This window comes from Prionailurus viverrinus, chromosome C1 (assembly GCF_022837055.1).
Source record: "Prionailurus viverrinus isolate Anna chromosome C1, UM_Priviv_1.0, whole genome shotgun sequence".
Classification (NCBI taxonomy): domain Eukaryota; kingdom Metazoa; phylum Chordata; class Mammalia; order Carnivora; family Felidae; genus Prionailurus; species Prionailurus viverrinus.
Genome location: NC_062568.1, coordinates 136,064,200 through 136,085,516, shown reverse-complemented (window position 1 = coordinate 136,085,516; position 21,317 = coordinate 136,064,200). Strand labels below are relative to the sequence as shown.

At 36.1% G+C, this 21,317-nt stretch overlaps 2 protein-coding genes across 10 annotated transcripts in view; one reads left to right on the top strand and one right to left on the bottom strand.

Annotated features, from left to right (window-relative positions):
• CC1H1orf146 (chromosome C1 C1orf146 homolog) overlaps positions 1-628 on the top strand; it is a 95,374-nt gene extending 94,746 nt beyond the window's left edge. For all 7 annotated transcript variants that reach the window (XM_047872155.1, XM_047872151.1, XM_047872150.1 and 4 more), the window contains one exon: positions 412-628. In XM_047872155.1, coding sequence (XP_047728111.1) covers positions 412-546 — 135 coding nt within the window. In that variant the 3' untranslated portion in view covers positions 547-628. The remainder of the gene's footprint in view (positions 1-411) is intronic.
• A 1,022-nt stretch (positions 629-1,650) lies between these two features.
• GLMN (glomulin, FKBP associated protein) overlaps positions 1,651-21,317 on the bottom strand; it is a 35,466-nt gene continuing 15,799 nt past the window's right edge. For 2 of the 3 annotated variants that reach the window (XM_047869513.1, XM_047869515.1), the window contains exons 8-19: positions 18,109-18,296; positions 15,729-15,782; positions 14,309-14,339; positions 14,133-14,222; positions 13,188-13,229; positions 12,402-12,475; positions 11,112-11,196; positions 10,522-10,631; positions 9,520-9,583; positions 2,607-2,730; positions 1,913-1,995; positions 1,651-1,806 (exon numbers count right to left, since the gene is read on the bottom strand). In XM_047869513.1, the coding sequence (XP_047725469.1) occupies positions 1,690-1,806; positions 1,913-1,995; positions 2,607-2,730; positions 9,520-9,583; positions 10,522-10,631; positions 11,112-11,196; positions 12,402-12,475; positions 13,188-13,229; positions 14,133-14,222; positions 14,309-14,339; positions 15,729-15,782; positions 18,109-18,296 (1,062 nt within the window). In that variant the 3' untranslated portion in view covers positions 1,651-1,689. The remainder of the gene's footprint in view (positions 1,807-1,912; positions 1,996-2,606; positions 2,731-9,519; positions 9,584-10,521; positions 10,632-11,111; positions 11,197-12,401; positions 12,476-13,187; positions 13,230-14,132; positions 14,223-14,308; positions 14,340-15,728; positions 15,783-18,108; positions 18,297-21,317) is intronic. The other variant, XM_047869516.1, reaches the window with a different exon arrangement.

Sequence of the window (21,317 nt, the reverse complement as noted above, 5' to 3'; positions counted from 1 at the left end):
ATCATGACCTGAGCTGAAATCAAGAGTTGGACACTTAACCGACTGAGCCACGCAGGTGCCTCAAAGTACAAACAGTTTATTTTATAGAATGATCTTGACTTCACAAGTTACCATTTTCTTTTCATGCTTGTCCTCTGTGAAGTGTGCCCTAGGCAGAGTTAGGTGTTTCTTACTCTTATACTTGGAACAGATCTTCATTAAAGCAATTCTTAAAGTATTCTTTTGACTTGTTTGAAATTCCTTAAAGACAGAGCTCAGGTATTTTTCTTTTACTGACTTAACTCACACATAGTATTTAGCACAGAAGGTGATTTGATACTTGTTGAATAAGTGAAAGTTTATATTTTTATATGACCCTGTAAAAATAATTTATTTCTGTAAATAATGTTGCATGTTTATAACTTCTTACAGATGGCCTCCAAACCATACATAGATAACATCTGCTATAGAATGGTAACAACTGAGGCTTACATCATTGAGCAAAGTCCTGTTTGGAAAACACTTCAAAAGTTAAAACTGAGTAGTGATTCATTTAACCCAAACTAGAGTATCAATTACAAATGTCCTTTTGGAAGAATATTAAAATAATTAGACCACTTAAATTATAATGTTAAAATATATATTTACTTTAAAGACTTTTAAAAATTTTAAATAAAATGGATATGACCAAAAATGATTTATTTTCAGTTTTGTTGAGTAATTCCTTTAATAATGTTTAGAAAACATTGGTACATACATATATTTAAAAAGTCAGATGCAGGTTTTTAATGATACAAATTAAGTTGGATGGATAAGTATTTACTACAAAATAAAAACACAGCATTTTTTAACTAGCCCCTTAGACTAAAAGGAAAGTCACATACACTTTTTAGCTTTTCCACAAAGGCTACCAGTATTTTCTAAAATTAATCTTTGCAGATGCTTTCATGTTGTAACTGCTGCTAGAGAGGTGGTGATGGAACTCTGCCCCCTAAGACTCCTCCTGAGGCAAGGAAAGGAAGGGAAATTAAGAGAAGCAGCCAACTGGCCCAACTGAAAACTTCTGTGTACACTTTTAGAGTGGTGTGATATCTTATTTGACACTAGGAGTTCTACTTTTTTTTTAATGTTTATTTATTTTTGAGAGAGGGAGACAGAGTGTGAGCTGGGGAAAGGGCAGAGATAGGGAGACACAGAATCCAAAGCAAGCTCCAGGCTCTGAGCTGTCAGCACAGAGCCTGACGCAGGGCTTGAACTCACAAGCTGTGAGATCATGACCTGAGCCGAAGTCGGACACTTAACCAACTGAGCCACCCAGGTGCCCCAACACTAGGAGTTCTAAAATGTGTCATAGCATCTAACTGGAACATAAAGTGTATCAATGTATTTATAAACTCACTACAACTGTATGAATGCATAAAGGCAATTCAACTACATTTTATGAAATTATAACATAAAATTATTAGTTTGTATTGGATTTTCAGTAGTAGGATTTAGAATACATATATGGGCATCATTACCATCTAGATAGATTATCTTTTTAAAACCAAAGAATACTACTGATCCATAATGTGTCATCACAGAAACCAATAACTGAGAAAGGTTACATTTATTTTTCTAGTATTTTACAGAAAAGTTTTTATAAAGATATTAAATAACCATAATGGAAAATACAGTATTTTACTTGTTTTTATTTTGGGAAATGGAGGTTCATTTTATCCCAATATTTTCTTCAGGGGTAGACTTTGTTTTTATTTCAATGAGTTCTTCTACTCGAGCCAGAACACTTTCAATCAAATCAAATGTGAAAAGAGCTGAATGTAGAACCTGCAATGCCAAGGAAAGTTAGTGTTATATTAATGTTGCTGTTAAAGCAAAAAAACAAAGCAGAAAGTCCTCAGCTGGATGTAGCTTAGGAAAATTTCAGATATACCTTAAGCTGCATTTCAGGTGGCATATTAGGGATCTCTTCTCCACCTACAGTTACAGAACAAAGATCTTTAGATTTCTGGACATCTGTTAAGGGAAGAAAAAAATTTAACCATTAAAAATCTCTCAGATTTCAATAATCAATTTATAACCTACTTTCATTATTATATATCTGTTACACTAAAAAGAAATTTCTAGTAATGCCTTTAAGAAATATCCCCACAGATACAGAGAAAAGAGCAGAAGATCATTATAGTAGAATTGCCGACTTTAAAAAGTAATTCTGAATCTGAGATTCTTTTTTGTAATTTATACAGATTTACTTGAGAGTGAGGTTGGCGGTGAGGACAGGTGGGGGGATGGACAGAGCCATACCAAAGTTAGTGAAATATACAAACAGAAATACTGGTAATACAGTTAGATTCTTAATCAGAATTTGATCTTAATCTGGTTTTAAAACAGAATATACTTCAATTTGTTTTAAATCTTTGTTAACCCAATTTCAATTTCAACTGGCTTTACAGATCTGTTAAAAATCATTTTAATTATAAATGAAATGACTTAACTGTCATGGTTCCTTGTTTGTTATAAAATACACAACTATGATATTAGAGAGTTCTTTGTTTTGAATATACATAACAGTTCTAAAATTTGACTAATTTTTAGACCTAACTAAAAATGAAATACACATTACCAACCTTGGCTATTTTCTTGGCTATTTTTAATTTCTGCTTCATAATGTGCTTTTGACATATTAAGTCCTGTATGGAGTGGCTTTAAGAAATTATTCTCAATCTTTCCAAGTTCTGTCCATAATCCAGTCTGTTCAGAAGAATTAATGAAAGAATTAGTTATTTGGTTCAACATTTTTTGATTGCCCACTATTATTCAACACATGTTAAGAGCTCAAGAAACAAAAATAAAATCTGATCCTTGCCTTCCAAGGTAGTTTACTATTTAATAACACATTCATGCATGCATTTAGTTATTTTATGTGAATACCGATCAAAATAAAATACCAATCAAAACAAAAATGTACTTTGGATACTACACTCATTCCTACACCATCTGGACAGCTCCTGACTTTGAGATGTGTAACATACAAGTTTTATCCGTGAGAAAATTATTTGAGAATAATCCATATGATGAGACATTTCTTTTCCTGTAAAAACCATCCCTACAATGACTACCTTATATATTCCTTCAACTCATGATCTTTCAATTGATAGCCTTGTCACAGATCTAGTTCTAGAGGATTCTTTGCCTTCTCTATTAATGGAAAATTTCTAACACAAAGCTGTTAATGAACTTTCTAGTGATCCATGTAGATAGAAATTTTACCTGCCTAGGACAGCTTAGGGTTATTCTGTCATCCATATTAGAAGTTTTTATGCCAAGAGCATTTCCTCTTATATTACTCAAAGGAGGGGAGTCACAAAGTCTTAAATTTTATTAGAAAGGAAGAAAGGGAAATGAGAGGGGAGGGGTGGGTCATGGGAAAGAGAAAGGAGACAGGAGAGAACAAGAGGAGGTAGAAGAAGAGAGAGAAAATTCATTAATTTTATTAAAAGTTTCCAGGGGCTCTTTACAAAGGAAAATAGGTGAAAAAGGGAAACTTAGGAACCCAATTATCCTTAACTAAAAGTGGATCACTTGAAAGCCTATTTTGTATTCAAGTTTTGATTATTCAGTTCCAAATAGTATCTTTTATCATGTATACAAATATGTCATAAAATAGATTTTATTCATAGTTATATAGAAGTTCTTAAATGTCAATGTGCTAGTTAAAAATGTAGATTTCTGTGCTTTACTCGGAGACTTTGAGTAGATTTAGGGCTGAACCCAGGAATCTGCATTTATGCACATAAAAGAATACCCAGATGATTGTGATTAGGACCATATGTTAAGATATAATGATCCGGGGCGCCTGGGTGCCTCAGTCGGTTAAGCGTCTGACTTCGGCTCATGTCATGATCTCGTGGTTCTTTAGTTTGAGCCTTGCATTGGGCTCTGTGTGGACAGCTCAGAGCCTGGAGCCTGCTTCAGATTCTGTCTCCCTCTCTTTGCCCCTCGCCCGCTCATGCTCTGTCTCTCTCACTGTCTCTCTCTAAATCAATAAATAAACACACCAAAAAAAATTTAAAAAAAAAGATACAATGATCCAAGGGGCACCTTCATAGCTCAGTCGCTTAGGCATCTTACTTGGGCTCAGGTCACAAATCTCTCAGGTTTGTGAGTTAGAGCCCCGCATTGAGCTCCGTGCTGACAGCTCAGAGCCTGGAGCCTGGTTTGGAATCTGTGACTCCCCTCTTCTCTCTGCCTCTCCCCCGTTCATGTTCTCTGTGTCTCTCTCAAAAAATAAATAAATGTTAAAAAAAAAAAAAAAAAAAGATACAATGATCCCATTCAGGGGCACCTGGGTGACTCGGTTGGCTGACCACCTGACTCTTGATTCCAGCTCAGGTCATGATCCCAGGGTGGTGGGATTGAGCCCTGCATCAAGCTCTGCACTGAGCATGGAGCTTGCTTATGATTCTCTTTCCCTCTCTCTCTCCCCAACCCGGGTTCATGTCCTCTCTCTCTAAAAAAATAGCCCTATCCAATGCCAATGAGGAAGAAAATTTTTAATTGAAAATGTTTTTTAATCCTAATTGTAAATAGTCATATGTGGCTACTACCTACTATATTGGACAGTGAAAATCTAGGAGGTCTTTATTAAGACTTTAGTTGTTTTTAATAGCAATTTATTTTAACATATAACACGTTATCATAAAACTTGTAATAAGGCAATAAAAACATGTGGCAAAATTAGGCTACAGCAAATCTGTTGGGAATTCTGTCCAGCTAATTCTACGAATTTTTCATATGATGAACTGTAATTTTAGAAGCATGTAGGAGTGAAGAAGTTGTGGAAATAATATTCCCTCTCTTAAAATTAAGGTTACTAGGTCTTTAAAAAAAATACCACAAGGAAAATCATTTTAAGATTTCTTTTATCTTCATTGTCTAGAAAAAGTAACTTAAGAATTTTAAATAGTTACAATAAGGATAAAGATGTGATGTTCTCACAAATGCTTGCTTTTTTTCTAAAATTTTTTTTAACATATATTCATTTTTGAGAGATACAGACAGCATGAGCAGGGGAGGGGAAGAGAGAGGGAGACACAGAATCTGAAGCAGGCTCCAGGCTCTGAGCTGTCAGTACAGAGCCAGCGTGGGGCTCAAACTCACAAACCATGAGGTGATGACCTGAGCTGAAGTCGGACACTTAACAGACTGAACCACCCAGGCACCCAACAAATGCTTTTTTTAAATTTTTCCCAAGTAGACTCACTTAATGTAGTTAAATTCTTTCAGTTGTAAAGCTTACCTATATATTTCAAAATCCACTGGAGTCTATCTCACAAAAGGAAGACTAGGCAGTTCTGACACATAATGAAATTTATTGCCAGAACAGACAGGGACCTGTCAGGAATAATCAGCCATGACACTGAAGAAATAAAGGAAGGAAACAAATAACACCCAGTTTTCCCCTTTCTCCTTATTTGAATATGATTCTTATTTATGAAGTATTATTTATTCTTATTTACAAAGCATACGATACTTATTTATGAAGTAGTATTGTAGAACTTCTACTGTTTCTAATATTAATACTGTAATAATAAGGAATGTGTGTCACCTGAAGTCCTCTTGCTCAGCAAATAATACACAAGGGATATGTTTCAATAAATGAAAACCCAAAATATGGATTACACAGGATTATATGTATGTATATATATGCCAGATACAGTTATTTTCCTAAATGAAAAGCATATATGCCTATATTATACAATTCAATTTTTAAAAATTCCCAATTCTTGTAGCCTTTACAATCTCACATTGTTTCCTTTGACCTTGTTTTCATTGTACATATTATAAGCACAAATTATTTAGGACAAAGAATGGACAAGCAGGCAGATGGAAAAGGGTATGAGTAGATAGGACAGACAGTGAGGGATAAAATTATGTGTATTAGAATAAATTATTGTAATTTAAAACAACTAACATTTAACATATCATTAATAAAAACTAGGTTGGGGGTGCCTGTGTGGCTCAGTCAGGTAAGCATGTGACTCTTGATTTTGGCTCAGGTCATGATCTCATGGTCGTGAGATTGAGCCCCACATCAGGCTCTGTGCTGACAGTGTGGGAGCTGCTTGGGATTCTCTCTCCCTCTCTCTCTGACCCTTCCCCACTTCCGCTTGTGCATTCTCTCTCTCAAAATCAGTAAGCTGGTTTTGCCAGTTGAGATGGAGGTTCAACTTAAAAACTGAGAACTGAGGGTTGATGGGAGGTGGGAGGGAGGGGAGGGTAGGTGATGGGTATTGAGGAGGGCACCTTTTGGGATGAGCACTGGGTGTTGTATGGAAACCAATTTGACAATAAATTTCATATATTGAAAAAAAATAAATACACTTAAAAAAAAAAGAAGAGATGGAGGTTCAAGAAAAGTTTTGTTGAATCTGAAGTATGGGAGAAGGTGCCTATAACTTAGAAGAGATAAAGAGAAATGAAATAGGGTGAAGAGCGGAATGACATATGAAAAGAATAAGTCAGCTGACAGCAATCCAGAAGAGCAGGAAAAGAAATGGATGATTATTCAATTATGAATCACTTTGTTTTGTATTTGAATGATCCTCTTAATATCCCTGTATACCTTTCTGACTGCTTTTCAACTTTTCATCTGGCTAGTTACCCTCTCAGCATGCTTAACTGATCAAAAACAGGTACTGGTAGGAGTCTTTTTGAATAAAACTACCCATAATTCAGCCTCACTAGGGTATCATTTTGATTCGTAATCAAAATGTATAAAAACTCAGAAGCTGTCATTTTTTGATCAGCCATAGCACACAGATTTACCTGTCATGTATATACATGACCTATTATAACTGCACTTGGGAGAAATACTTCTATGATGAACAAACAGGCTCTTAACCTGCCTCAAAGATAACAGGGTGCCCATCTTGGACTGAGTTTTTTGGCTAATCTCTTTGGTATAATAATTCTTATGGTAACTTGCATGGCAATACTTTGGGATATTTGAATCCCAAGAAATTTTTTTAAACCAGTAAATAATAAAGCAATCTTGTAAACTGGCTGTATCCTTTTCTTCACCATTTAATGTTCAAGCCAAATAAAAGGCATTATCTATGGGCATAATAGCAGATATTGCACAATGCTAAACTGCTCTGTTTTCCCTCTCTATGCAGAGGCCCATCTGCTGTCCCTGCAGTACAGTGTTCCATACCTAATAAATCTAACACTCCTAATCAAGAAGATATTTCTCCCTGACAGTCAAATTAGGTCATCTCTAGGTGTGGCCTTTCATGATAACTAAAAAAGTAAAAACTTATACCATACCCTAAGGACACCCTCCTGAAGCCTCAGGGCCTCCAATGCTGCTGAATATCACTTGTTAGCTTTTCTGTTTTTACCACAAGCTCCTTTAGGAATCAGGATATACTGTGATTCAAAGGTTCTGGCCATTGCCTGGGGTCATGGCTGTCTCTACCACTTACTAGGTATGGGCCCTTCTGCAAGTTAAAGATCCTTCCTAAGCCTATATTATCTTTGAAAAGCTATTAAAAAAAAAAAAAAAAGGCAGAAAAGGACACAGCAAACTTCTGATGACAACAGTGTTTTACATTTGATAAAGATTTGGATAAGGGGTGCCTGGGTGGCTCAGTTGGTTGAGTGTCTCTAGATTTCAGCTCAGGTCATGATTCCAGGGTTGTGGGACTGAGCCCCACATCAGGCTCTGCAATGAGTATGAAGCCTGCTTAAGATTCTCTTGCTCGGGGGCGCCTGGGTGGCGCAGTCGGTTAAGCGTCCGACTTCAGCCAGGTCACGATCTCGCGGTCCGGGAGTTCGAGCCCCGCGTCAGGCTCTGGGCTGATGATGGCTCAGAGCCTAGAGCCTGTTTCCGATTCTGTGTCTCCCTCTCTCTCTCTCTGCCCCTCCCCCGTTCATGCTCTGTCTCTCTCTGTCCCAAAAATAAATAAACGTTGAAAAAAAAATTTTTTAAAAAAAAAAGATTCTCTTGCTCTCCCTCTGCCCCTCTCCTCTGCTCTCGCTTTCTCTCTCAAATTAAAAAAAAAAAAAAGACTTGGATTAATCCTATCCATTTGCTACAACTCAGAGATATTCGCTTAAAATTTGTGCATTTCGGGGCGCCTGGGTGGCGCAGTCGGTTAAGCGTCCGACTTCAGCCAGGTCACGATCTCGCGGTCCGGGAATTCGAGCCCCGCGTCGGGCTCTGGGCTGATGGCTCAGAGCCTGGAGCCTGTTTCCGATTCTGTGTCTCCCTCTCTCTCTGCCCCTCCCCCGTTCATGCTCTGTCTCTCTCTGTCCCAAAAATAAAATAATAAACATTGAAAAAAAAAAATTAAAAAAAAAAAAATTTGTGCATTTCATTTTATGTAAATGTTATCTCAAAGAAAAACTACAGATGGATATTTAACTCTATTGAAATATATGCTGAAATATGTAGGGGCAAGTATGCTCTCTGCATACAGTTTACTATGAAATGCATAAAAAATAGACTGATGAATAGATGGTAGAGAGATGGAGACATGATAAAAGTAGAGTAAAATGTTAATGGTAGCATCTTGGTGGTAAGTCAGTGTGATATTGTAAAATTATATTTCACTTTGGTTGTATGTTTGGAAAACTTCACTGCAAGATGTAGGGGAAAAATAAGCACCCTGTAGAGAATAAGCACTAGTCAATAATAGCAAGTAACTGTTTCTGGCTGAAGAGGGATAAACAGGTCAAAACCCTGCATCTACTAAATTCAGTCAAGAGGGAAGGAAATTGCTACTTACAAACTTCTCATTCCAAATCATGACTGACTTAAATTTTCTTTAAAAAAGCTCTCTGGCATCCTTACATAAAAACCAATTACTTTCATTTCTTTTATTACTTTCTTAAAAAAAAAAACTAAAACCAGATTAACAACACATGTAATTTAGGTAGTTACAATTTAAATAGAGATGACACATTGTGGGAAAACAACTATTAGAATAGGTAGAAAGAGAGGGGAAGATAAAAAGCAAACCTAATTTTACTGTATGACAAATCTTCCTCAAAGTTTTGTCTTCATTGAATACCTCTAATGATGCACTATTTAAAGAAAAAAAACAAAACACTTCCCACACATTATCCAAAAGGTGCTATTAACAGATTTTAGCGCTGAAAATGCTTTAATTAGAGGATATCAAATTATCAGATGATTTTATTTTAGACATCTTAGACTTACAATCGTGAACTAGAGGTGGAGGCAACTGAACAAGACACCCAAATATATGCTGGGCTCCAAAAGTTTAGTTAACTTACGACTTGCAACTTACCTACCTGACAGGGCTAAGCAATGCTTACAGCAAGATGGCAAGGGTTAAAAAAGAGAAATTGAAAGGGAAGCTGGATGTGAAGTAGTAAGAGCTCCTAAGAATTCACTTCATGTTTCAGAATTCTTATTGACATGTCTCCCAGACTTTGTAGCTGGGTAAGATATTAAATATTGGCTTGTGCATTTTGAATATACTCAGTTTAATTTTTAAAAATTTCACTTACTTGATTGTCTTTTTCATTATCTTTGATAACCAAATATCTCAATAAATTTAATGAAGCCATTATCCTGTTAATTAAAAACACATAACTTGTTATTTACAATACAGTATTATATAATCAGCAATTTCAATGAATAAAATAAGTTAAAACCTTGGGTATATTTTTACAATTATATTTGCCATTAGAAACTATTCCCTTTAACACATCTTTTGTAGTAGTAATTATCACTCTTGTTCTTCAAGTTCACAAAATACAACTGTGAAAATTATAAGGGAGCATTGTTATCTTTTAATACTTGAGAGTATCATCTCTTGCATCCTGAATTTTAAGATTCCTTTATAAATGCTTACAACCACTTATCATCCACTGTGTAGACTAAAAGTGAAATTACATGTTCTATATATATAAAAAATGATATCCTTGGGGCACCTGGGTGGCTCAGTCAGTTAAGCGTCCAACTTCGGTTCAGGTCATGATCTCACAGTTTGTGGGTTCGAGCCCCCCGTTGGGTTCTGTGCTGACAGCTCAGAGCCCGGAGCCTGCTTTGGATTCTGTGTCTCCCTCTCTCTGTCCCTTCCCCATTCACGCTCTATCTCTCAAAAATAAATAAACATTAAAAATATTGTTTTAATAAAAAAATGATGTCCTAGAAAACAAAACAATATAACCCAAACATGTAAGTCTTTTATGTAAGTTATACTGAAATTCTTAGTTTTCAGTCACCAATGCTTAGAGTTAGTTGCAAATCCTTATGAGCTGTACAATGGAATGCAAGGTACATCATAGGTATAAAATCATACTATTGGTCATGCTTTTGGAAAGAGGAGTTTTTAATTCTGTTTTTACATAGCATCTAATTACTAAAATATGAAAATCTTTATGTAATTTTATGAATTAACCATAACTCATAACAGGAAAATACACCTTATTTGTTTAGGTTTGCTAAGCAGGGGTTTCACATTTTTTTAAATTTACTATGTGAACCTTAGTAATGGTCAACCTTACCTATCTGAATTTTGAAGTAAATCTGTTTCAGCACCCTCTGGGAGAAAGAGTACCAAATCTAGAAGTGAAATCAGCTGTGGTCCTGTAAACCATTTGTTGTCATGTGTTTTCTGAAAAGCAAAAGAAAAATTGGGAAAGATTTTAAGTAATAGTTGGTAAATTCACGTGTTTTTCTAGTACCCTCACACTACAAAAATAAACATTACACATTTAAAATATGTTTCTAAACTTAAATTTTCATTCATTCACACTATTTCTAGACAATGGGAACAAACTGCCAGTTTGAAAACATTGATGCACTCTTTGTTTTCAGTATGAAATTACTGACTATTCATAAACAGATTAGACTTAAGTTTCCATTGATATTTCAGAAGTACAGAGCAAAACAAAATCATATTCTCAGCTCAAAGAATTAATACAATTTAAATGTATAGTTAATAAAATTTCAAAATTCATGTTTTTAAAAAAGAAATACTAGAAATGGTGAAAAAATATACCCTAATACTAGATATACATTAGTGTATTCCACAAATGAATATATATATCTCACAAAGTAAAAAAGATAATCAACACCTGAGCTATGCTCTTACCTTTAGTGATACATCAATTTGATTTTTGATATTTTGAATAATGAAAGCCTCCACACCTGAATGATTACTTGTATTCAATAAGCACCTTGAAAGCAAAATTACAATACATTTGAATTTATCCTGGACTCTATTATACTTAAACAATGCTGAAAATTTTACAAATTCAAATGGACCATGTGTTATTTCTAAAAATACAAAAATCTGTGAAGACAATTAGCAAGGTGATCAACCAATTGCCAAATTACTTGTTGTGGTTATTGCTCTAACTGGCAAATTCTATTTTCACTGGATCTTTCCAACAAGAAATTTCTATTAAATCAAATATGAATCTTTTGTGAATCTAGTTGCAGTGATTTGACATGGCAAAAATGGGCACTAATAGCCTAAAATCTCCCAAAATTATTCCCTGTGAAGGTAGACTAGTCGTGTTAGACTAACTTAATTGCAAAAAAAGGAAACACAGTATGACTAGCTTAAGAAAGGGGGATTTCTTGGTAGGGACATAGGTAAATCAGAACAGGAAAACTGGTATTAAGACATAAGCATCAAATTATAATTTCATAAACCTGGCCTAAGTCTTATTGATAGAAGTAAAGATGGGATTAAGAATGCTAGTGTTGGCCAATTCCAAAAGAAGACTTACTAGCATTTTGACATTGCCCAAATCGGTGTTTAACTCATTTTTACTACCAGGCATGTCAACAGACTAAAGTCTGCAGGCCAAATCCAACCTGTTGCCTGTTTTGTTTTATTGGAATATATTCACCTCCACTACAAAGGCAAAGTTGAATAGTTGCAACAGAGACTGAGTGATGCATAAAGCCTGTATTTGCTATTTGGCCCTTTACAGCTGCTCTTTAACTCAGAGAGTTGCTAGAATCTTTTCCTTTTCAAACAGCACAATTAATAATCTCTACTTTTAATTTAAAAGTGAATAGCCTATCCAAGTTATAACTCCAGAGCAATTAATTTCAACAGTGAATAATGGAGATTACTGACCTGTAAAGTTCCATCAGGAGACTTATCAATCTCTAATCTCTCTCTAAGTCTATTTTAATTTTAGACTACTTCAATTAGTTGAGCTGAAATACTATTATTCATATGAGTCCATAATATTTAACTAACCCTTCTCTACCCATAGGGATAAGAGAATTTATTATAATATGGTTTCCAAGTACAGTCGATTACATGTAAAACATTCTGAAATACTGTAGCCTGGAATAATTAAATGGTATTAATTTGGTTTTTAATCAACTACAACCATTCTTGACAACCATTCTTGATACATACCTAAATAACGTATATTTGCCTTGTGAATCCAACTTGTTAATATACAGCTGAAGCATAGCTAAACTCTTTTTCCTCTAGAATCAAACAAATAATATTGTTACATAAACTGAATGAAGATTACAGTTGACTTTTCAACACAAGGAATTTGAAATGTGCAGGTCCGCTTATAGTGGATTTTTTCTGGCATATAGTTCTGTAAATGTACTTTCCTTATGATTTTTTTTCCTATGAATTTTTAAATAACATTTTCTTTTCTCTAGCTTAGTTTACTGCACACATATAGTATATAATGTAACATACAAACCATATGTTAATCAACTGTTCATGTTATCAGTAAGGCTTCTGGTCACTAGGAGGCATTATGGAGTCAAAAGTTATACCTGGCTTTTTGACTAAAGCAGGGGGATGGCACCACTAATCCCTGCATAGTTCAAGAGTCAGCTGTAAATTATTCAAGAAAATTTCTCATTGTAAAGGGGCACCTGGGTGGCTCAGTCAGCTGAGCATCCAACTCTTGATTTCAGCTCAGGTCATGATCCCCAGGGTTGTGGGACTGAACCCCACATTGAGCTCTGTGCTGAGCTTGGATCCTGTTTAAGATTCTCATTCATTCATATTCCCTCTCTCTCTTCCCCCCTCCCTCCCTCCCCCTCTGCCCCTCTCCCTGCTCCAGCACACAGCCCAGCTGGCTCTCTCTCCCTCTCAAAAAAAAAAAAAAAAAAAAAAAAAAAAAAAAAAAATCTTCACTCTAACTCATTATTATTTATTTCCAAAACATTTACATACCAATGTCTCAATGGGGCAAAGCGTCATTACTTTGACTAGGCCCTGGAAATAAAAACAAAACAAACAAAAACCACCATTCAGATGATAATAGATTATATAGACAATAAACAACTATATTATCAATGGATACTAAAATTTCAGAGAAGGGAAGGTAGGAGATTTAAAAATTAAGTAAATTTTTCTCTGAGCCTTTCGTTCCACTGTTACATCTGAGGAAGCAAAGTACAATCTGTTTTGTAAGTAATGTTAAATGGGGATGTTACAAAGCATAAATTTAGAAGTGTAATTTACAATTATGTCTAAGGTGGCAAAAAATGAAACCAGACATGGAAAATATAATCCATTCATTAAAAACAATCATTGTTAATATACTAATATCCATGTTTTCCTATTTAAATAGTAGAAAAACAGGTTTCTTCGTTAACATCTAAAGACCCACCTGGCTATGATAACTAACAGATAGTACTAAGCAAAATAAATCATAGGAGAGAAAAAATGCCTTTCTAGTAATGAGTCAATGCATGCCTTGATGGAGTCCTTAGGACTTGAGTTATGAGAAAAGTAAAGGAGCTTCATTTTTAAGGTCCCTACAGAAACAAAGTGTTTAAGAAAATTACGTTTTTCCACCAGATGCTACACTATCAACTATGGTAGCCACTGGTCACATATAGCTATTTAGGTTTAAATTAATTTAAATTAAATAAAATTTAAAATTCGGTTCCTTAACTCTAGCTACATTTCAAGTGTTCAATGTGGCTACTGGCTTTAATACTGTATCATACATAGCTAGAACATTTCCACCATCAGAGCAAGTTTTATTGGACACATGGCACTAGAGTTTTCAAAGGATATGGAGAAGGAAGTAGGAGGAGTCTGAAAAGACCTTTACTTAATTTTAGAATAGGAAAGGGGCTATTTCAGGATCAGAATACACATTTAACTGACCTGAGGTACAGTAAGAAAGCTCTTGATTTCTAAGTACTGGTGAAGTAAACTGTTGTCCTCTATTCTCAATAAACCATTCTCCAACAGATCCTATGGAGATACATATATAGCAAAGTCAACAGCTGCATTTGTGCAATGACTGTGTGTAAATTACAATGGGTGCAAACAAATCTTACCACTCCTTTGGAGAAAACAGACTCTTCTGTTCTGGAAGAGAATATTAAAATATATCAACATGACTTTCTAAATTGTTTTAAATGATTCTTCATTTTAGGAAAAATAAAGCAAAAATTGAAATTAAAAGACTTTCAAAATATATATCATTAAGGAAAAATTCTATTGAAGAACTTAGTCAAAATTCTTAATCCACGTATGATCGGTCTTTTGACTTGGCTATTGACATCCAAATCCAACCCAAATCTACCCACTCAGGGCTTACTTCCTAGTATAACAAATCAACGGATCTTCAACAGTAAGTGCTAAGAAACCAATTATACATAATATGATATTATGTATTCCAGTTGATTAATCTGTAAAATCTTTTCAATTCTTTTTATATAAAAATAGTAATTAAATGCTTTCCATTTGTGATATTTTTTTCAAGGTATATAATCTTTCTTAATTAAGTATTTAAGCTCTGTGGCAAAAAATATTATTTAAGGCCCAGGTTTTTATTCTAACCATGCAAGGAGTTAAAAGTGTTGTTTTTGTTCAATGACTAAATAGTCTGGAAATCTTAAGAATACAGAATGTAAGATTTAAATCAATACATATTCTCATTGTATGAATAAAATAGAGACTAAAAAGAATGTAAAACCATTAAGACATACATAATACAGTAAATTTACAGAGTTAAAAACTGCTTGTGCCAGGAGACCCTTGGAAATTCCTGCCTTGTAGGCCGAGGCTTTGGACATTTGCCATGTTACAAATCTTCCTTCACCTGGGAAGAGATGGGATTGATAAACTGTCACTAATGTTCCTATAGGATACTACTGAAAGGTCCTGACTGATCGCAAGAGATAATTTAAACATGTTACAAGGAAAGAACACAAAGCATATAGAGTTTTGCAAAATGCTTAAATATGTCTGAAAAATTACACATATTTTTACTCTGTAATTTTTTTCAAAGAGAAAGACCTACATTCTTAATGCCTCAAGTAGAAGTTGTTGAATACAATCACTGTTAATAATCTGAGATATAAAAAGGTGGGGTCAAGACACCTCCTTCCTTTTAATGCAGTTCACATTGTGTCTATGAAGCAAAAACATGGATGAATTTCTTTTATTAACCACCTCACTTAGATGGAGAAGGCTGCAGTGGGACAGAGGTGTTTTAACTTACCAACTTTTGAAATAAGGGGAGAAACATCAGAAGCAGATGACTGGAAACTCCCTTAGAAGCTAGTATTTTAATATTTAAAAGAGATTTCTGTTGTAAAACCTCCTTGACTCATTTTTGTTTAATATTTACATCACTGTTTTATAAAATAACCAATTAATTAATTAGGGTCTGGCAAAGAGTGGTCTCCCCCACTTTTAACAAGAGCTACTTTAACACTATTTAATTCTGAGATGCCATCTAAATGATCTTACCTTTGCAAAAAGACTTCAATGTGCCCCATATTAAATTGCAATAGGTACGATGGGCTAAAACAGACAACATATATATGTATGTATATATCACCCACACGTATTTTTAGAAATTTTGTATACATCAATACTGTTAAAGGTTAAATTGTGCCCCCCTCAAAAAAGAAATGTTAGAATCCTAACCTCCAGAACTTCAGCATATGACTTTATTTGGAGACAGGGCCTTCTTTTTTCTTTTTAATTGGGATGGGCAAGGGGGACAACAGGAACCCCCCCCCCCACCTGTGAGGTCATTCCTGTGAGCCCGAATCCAGTACAATAGGTGTTCTTATAATAAAGGGAAATGTGGACAGAGACATACACAGAGAGAATGCTATATGAACATAAAGTCAGATTGGAGTGACACATCTACAAGCCAAGGAACATCAAGGATTGCCAGCAAACCACCGTCACCAAGTGGAGAGGCATGGAACAGATTCTCCCTCACAGCCCTCTGAAGGGACCAATACTGCCCATACCTTGACTTGGATTTCCATCCTACAGAACTATGACAAAATACATTTCTGTTATTTTAAAGCTATCCAGTTTGTGGTGTTTTATTATGACAGCCTTCACAAACTAATATACATACCTAAGTCATTTTGATGGTAGTGTGATTAAGAGTATAGGCTCTAGGGATGCCTGGGTGGCTCAGTCGGTTAAGCATCTGACTCTTGATTTTGGCTCAAGTCAGTCATGATTGCATAGTGGTGAGATCAAGCTCCACATCAGCTCTGTGATGGGGATGGAGCCTGCTTAAGATTCTCTCTCCCTCTCCCTCTGCCCCTCTCCTGGGGCTTTCTTTCTCTCTCTCTCTCTCTCTCTCAAGTAAGTATAGGCTCTGGGGGAAGACAAAACTGTTTGAATCCACCTATTCCACTAATTAGTTGTATGATATTAAGTGGTATCTTAACTTGTCTAAGCCTGTTATTTTCATTTGTAAAATGAGAATACTCTATTTCATAGTATTATAAAGATTAGATAATGCATATAAAGCTATTGGCATGTTTAATACATGATGAACATGCAAGTGGTAGCCATTATTGCAGTATTTACACAGAAATATATCCCCAGGTACATTCATAAGTAAATATATAAATGTACACAAAGAAATACAACTATCATCTGCAAGACAAATACATAATCATTATTATGGATATTAAAGTCCAAGAGGTGTTATGTTATAAAATTATGTATCTTAAAAATAATTTTGATAAACTTTATGGGAAAAGAAGGGCAAGGTCAAGATAATTACAACAGGAAGATGTGACTGAAATTGGGTGATTAGTGAAGGCTTTCCTCATAAAGCGACATTTAAGGTTAAAGATGTTTGTTCTAAGCATATACAAAGGCCCTATAGCAGAAAGGTTTGTGACACATTTGAATAAAAAAACAAAAAAAGGTCTATGTTATTGGAGCATAGTAAACAAGAGAAAAAGTGGTAGAAGGTGAATCAGGGCAATCAAGCAGAGATCAGATAATGTATAAGCTTGTCTTATGTAAAGACTTTTAGACTTTAGAACAATAAAAAGCCAGTGAAAGGTTTACATTAAGGGACTACTCTTAAAGCTTCACTTTCTGTGTTGAAAATGAGTTGGATTAAAAGGGATTGAGGTTGGATATATAAATAACCACTCAGGACTACAAGAGTAATCCAGTTAAAAGATGATGGCATTTTAGATACCCACCCCTCCACCATGGGTAAATGAGCAGTTCCCTCTCTTATAGTACAGGGCGATCCCCAAAGCTTCAAAACCAAGCCCAGTTTCACACTCTTAAAAAAAATTTTTATTTAAGTAATCTGTACACCCAACATGGAGCTCTTGAACTCACAACCCCAAGATCAAGAGTCAGATGCTCTTCTAATTGAGCCAGCCAGGCGCTCCCAGTTTCACACTTTGACTCTTGTCCCCACCATTATGTCTATTTCAATTCTCACCCCCCGCCACCACCTTTCACTATTGGAGTACTATTGGCTTAAACAGATTATAGACTATATGATAATAGAAATAGTTTTTGTTTAGGGGCACCTTGGTGGCTCAGTTGGCTAAGTGTCTGACTCCTGATTTCAGCTCAGGTCATGCATGATCTTACTGTTCATGGAATCAAGCCCCACATCAGGCTCTGTGATGAAAGTGTGGAGCCTGCTTGGGATTTTCACTCTCCCCCCATCCATCTCTGTGCCTCCGCCACTCACACTTTCTCAAAATAAATATTTAAAAAAATAGCTTTTGTTTATACTTCATTTAAAGTATTAGTATAATAATAAGTATGCTGGAAATTAGATATATGAGTTCAATACTCCTTTTACAATTACACGAATAAATCAAACACTAACTCCTACCTTAAGACCATTGGAAGCTGATCGATACTGATGCCCTGTACAAATACTAGATAGGCCAGAGAAGCCATAGAGTCTGCTAACTGTTTGTCTTCTTCTTCCTCAAATTCAAGATAATCCCATGTCTTCTTTTTCCTTCCATGATTAACAATCATTTTGGGGAAAGGATGTCCAATTGCTGATAAGAAACCCTGTTGAAATGGATAAAAAAAAGTAAGCTACAGCAGACAGACTCTAGTATGCTTTTCCCACCCTCCAGTGCCATATTCACATCCTGTATAATCCTCACCTCTTGAGTGTGAGTGAGACCTGTTGGACTTGCTTCAACCTAACAGAATATGGCAAGATACCACCCCATGATTAGATTTTGTTATGACAAGAAGTGAAAGGATTTTTTGCAGATGTATCTAAGGTTCCAAATCAGTTGATTCGGGGTTATTAGAAAGGTGACTATCTCTGGTGGGCCTGAATTAATCAGGTAGAAGTCTTTAAAAAAGGGTCCAGTCCAGTCTGGGGCACCTGGGTGGCTCAGTTGGTTAAGTGTCTGACTCTTGGTTTCAGCTCAGGTCATGGTCTCCCAGCTTCATGGGTTCGAGCCCCACATCAGGCTCTGCACTGGCAATGAGGAGACTGCTTGGGGATTCTCTCTTTCTCCTCTCTCTCTGTGCCCACCCACCCACCTTGCACTGTCTCTTGTCTCTCTCAAAATAAATAAACTTTATTAAAAATAAATAAATAAATAAATAAATAAATAAATAAATAAATAAGGGCCCAGTCCCTCCTTGAGAGTCAGAAACTCACCGCTGGAGGCATTAAAGAACTAAGCTTCCATGTTATGAGAGGGTCTATGGAGAGGGCTGTCTGTAGGAACAACCTCTAGGAACTGAAAGTGGTTCCTGACCAAATAGCCAACAGGAAAATGGGGACCTCAATCTATAGCTTCAAGGAGATAAATTTGCCAACAACCTAAGGGAAATGAGTGGGAAGATGAGAAAGTTCTGGAGACAGATGGTGGTAATGGTTGCATGACAACGTGAATGTATTTAATGCCACCGAAATGCACTCTTAAAAATGATTTTTAAAATAGTAAATTTTATGTTATGTATATTTTATCACAATTTTTTTTTAAAGTGCCTGAGGTATTTGAAAGCAATCTAAGAAATGTGAGACATACAAATACCATGAAATGATAGTAAACTAACTACTTAGAAGAAGATTACTCTAGGAACAGTGCTCCAGTGACCACTTTGAGGCTTTGGAAACTGGTGATATCTCATATCACAAGGGTTCTTGTGTCATAAGAGAAAGAGGACCATGAGTGGACAGGGTTACAGTTTTACCTTTTTTTTTAAGGAGGTAAGAGTAGAGAAAAAAAAGACACTCAGGAAACATAAAGCCACTCCTATGCCTCTTATTCCTAACTACAGTATACTAGAAAGCATCTGACCTTCAGAATCCAATGGAATTACCACCTATTAGCTATCAGATACTGGACAAGTTATGTAACTTCTCTAAAGCCTCAGTTTCTTTACCTAGAAAATGATATAATTCCTGTGTCAAATATCTATTGAGAACATCTACAAAAAAAATATGAGGAGAGCCTGAGTGGCTCAGTCAGTTAAGCATCCAACTCTCAATTTCAGCTCAGGTCATGATCTCTTGGTTCGTGAGGTCGAGCCCTGTGCTGGGCTCTGCACTGGGCTCCACGCTGGGCATGGAGCCTGCTTGGGATTCTCTCTCCCTCCTTCTCCCTCTGCCCCTCCCCTGCATAAGCTCGCACGCTCTCCCTTTCAAAAAGTATAAAAAAGTTAGTCATAACATACTATATAAGTCAAAAGGGAATGTCAAGAACAGCTAAATCAGAATACTGACTTTCCACATATTCACTCATTTATTTAATAAATACTTGAGTATCAGGCACTGGGCCTGACATTGTAGGGAATAATAAAGTCAAATAAGACTTTTCCAGCCTTCAAGGAAGTAAAATCTGCTGATCCCAGATGGCTCCATTAGTCATTTCAGAACACAAAAAAGAACCAAGGGAAATCATCCACAGTCACAAGAGACTGCTATTCAGCTACCAGATGCTAAATATATATACTGCTATACTGATTTTCAAAGCCATGCAGTCTTGTTATAGCTGTAAGAAAAAAAGTTTACTGTACTTGGATTCCAAATGTCCTCTTAACCATGAAGCTCCATTTCTTCATTCAGCCAATATTAGATGTATTTTTTCCCAGAGTAAGGTTAGCCTTTTAAAAACCCATTATACATAGCCAGATTCTACAGTGCTACTTTGGGATTATCTGGGGTCCACCTGTGTCCAAATTAGGGCCTTCACAATCTACCCACACACCAGCAGTCTTGCTCAGACCCAGGATGTACCTGCCACTCTACAATTTCTCATGGCAGACTTGGCCCTTTTTTTAAAGCATGTTTCTATGCTGAAACCCTTGGGGCATTCAAACAGTTCTCTATCAAAAAACTTCTGCCAGGGCACCTGGGTGGCTCAGTCAGTTAAGTGTCTCTTAATTTCAGCTCAGGTCATGATCTCATGGTTCCTGGGTTTGAGACCTGCATCAGGTACCATGCTGACAGCGCAGAGCCTGCTTGGGATTCTCTCTCCCTCTTTCTCTCTCTGCACCTCCCCAGCTCATGCTCTCTCTCCCCCAAAATAAATAAACTTAAAAAAAAAAAAAAGGCAAAACTTCTGCCAATGGTGGGACAGCTCAAGCTATCAATCTCAAGTGTTCCCACTTATCTGGACTTCTCCAGCATAGAAATGAAGGCACCTCCTCACTTTATCTCCTACCCTGATTTTACCTCTGCTTGATTGCTTTGTGCTTCCTCACTTCTATAAGATCTAAACTTTCTTCCCTATACCCTCAATCTTTTCATAGAATACTTGCTCTATCTTACTGCTCTAATTAAACCTGACTGATTTCTGGTGGAGGCTGCTCATCCTCTCACACCTCTTACATAGCACAGCCAGGGAGGCAAGAGTGGGGAAGGGTGGTATAGGTAGAGGCTGGGTATTACTTTGGTTCTTCCTGTACTCTCAAGCAAAAGCACATTTTCCTTTGAGGTAGATACTGACCTTTTATTGTTCTTATCTCTGCCATATGCTGACTTCCTGGTCATTTCCCCACATTCACTGAAGACTTTGGTACCTGCTCACAATCTTCTCTATCCAACTGCTACGATGTGGGAAA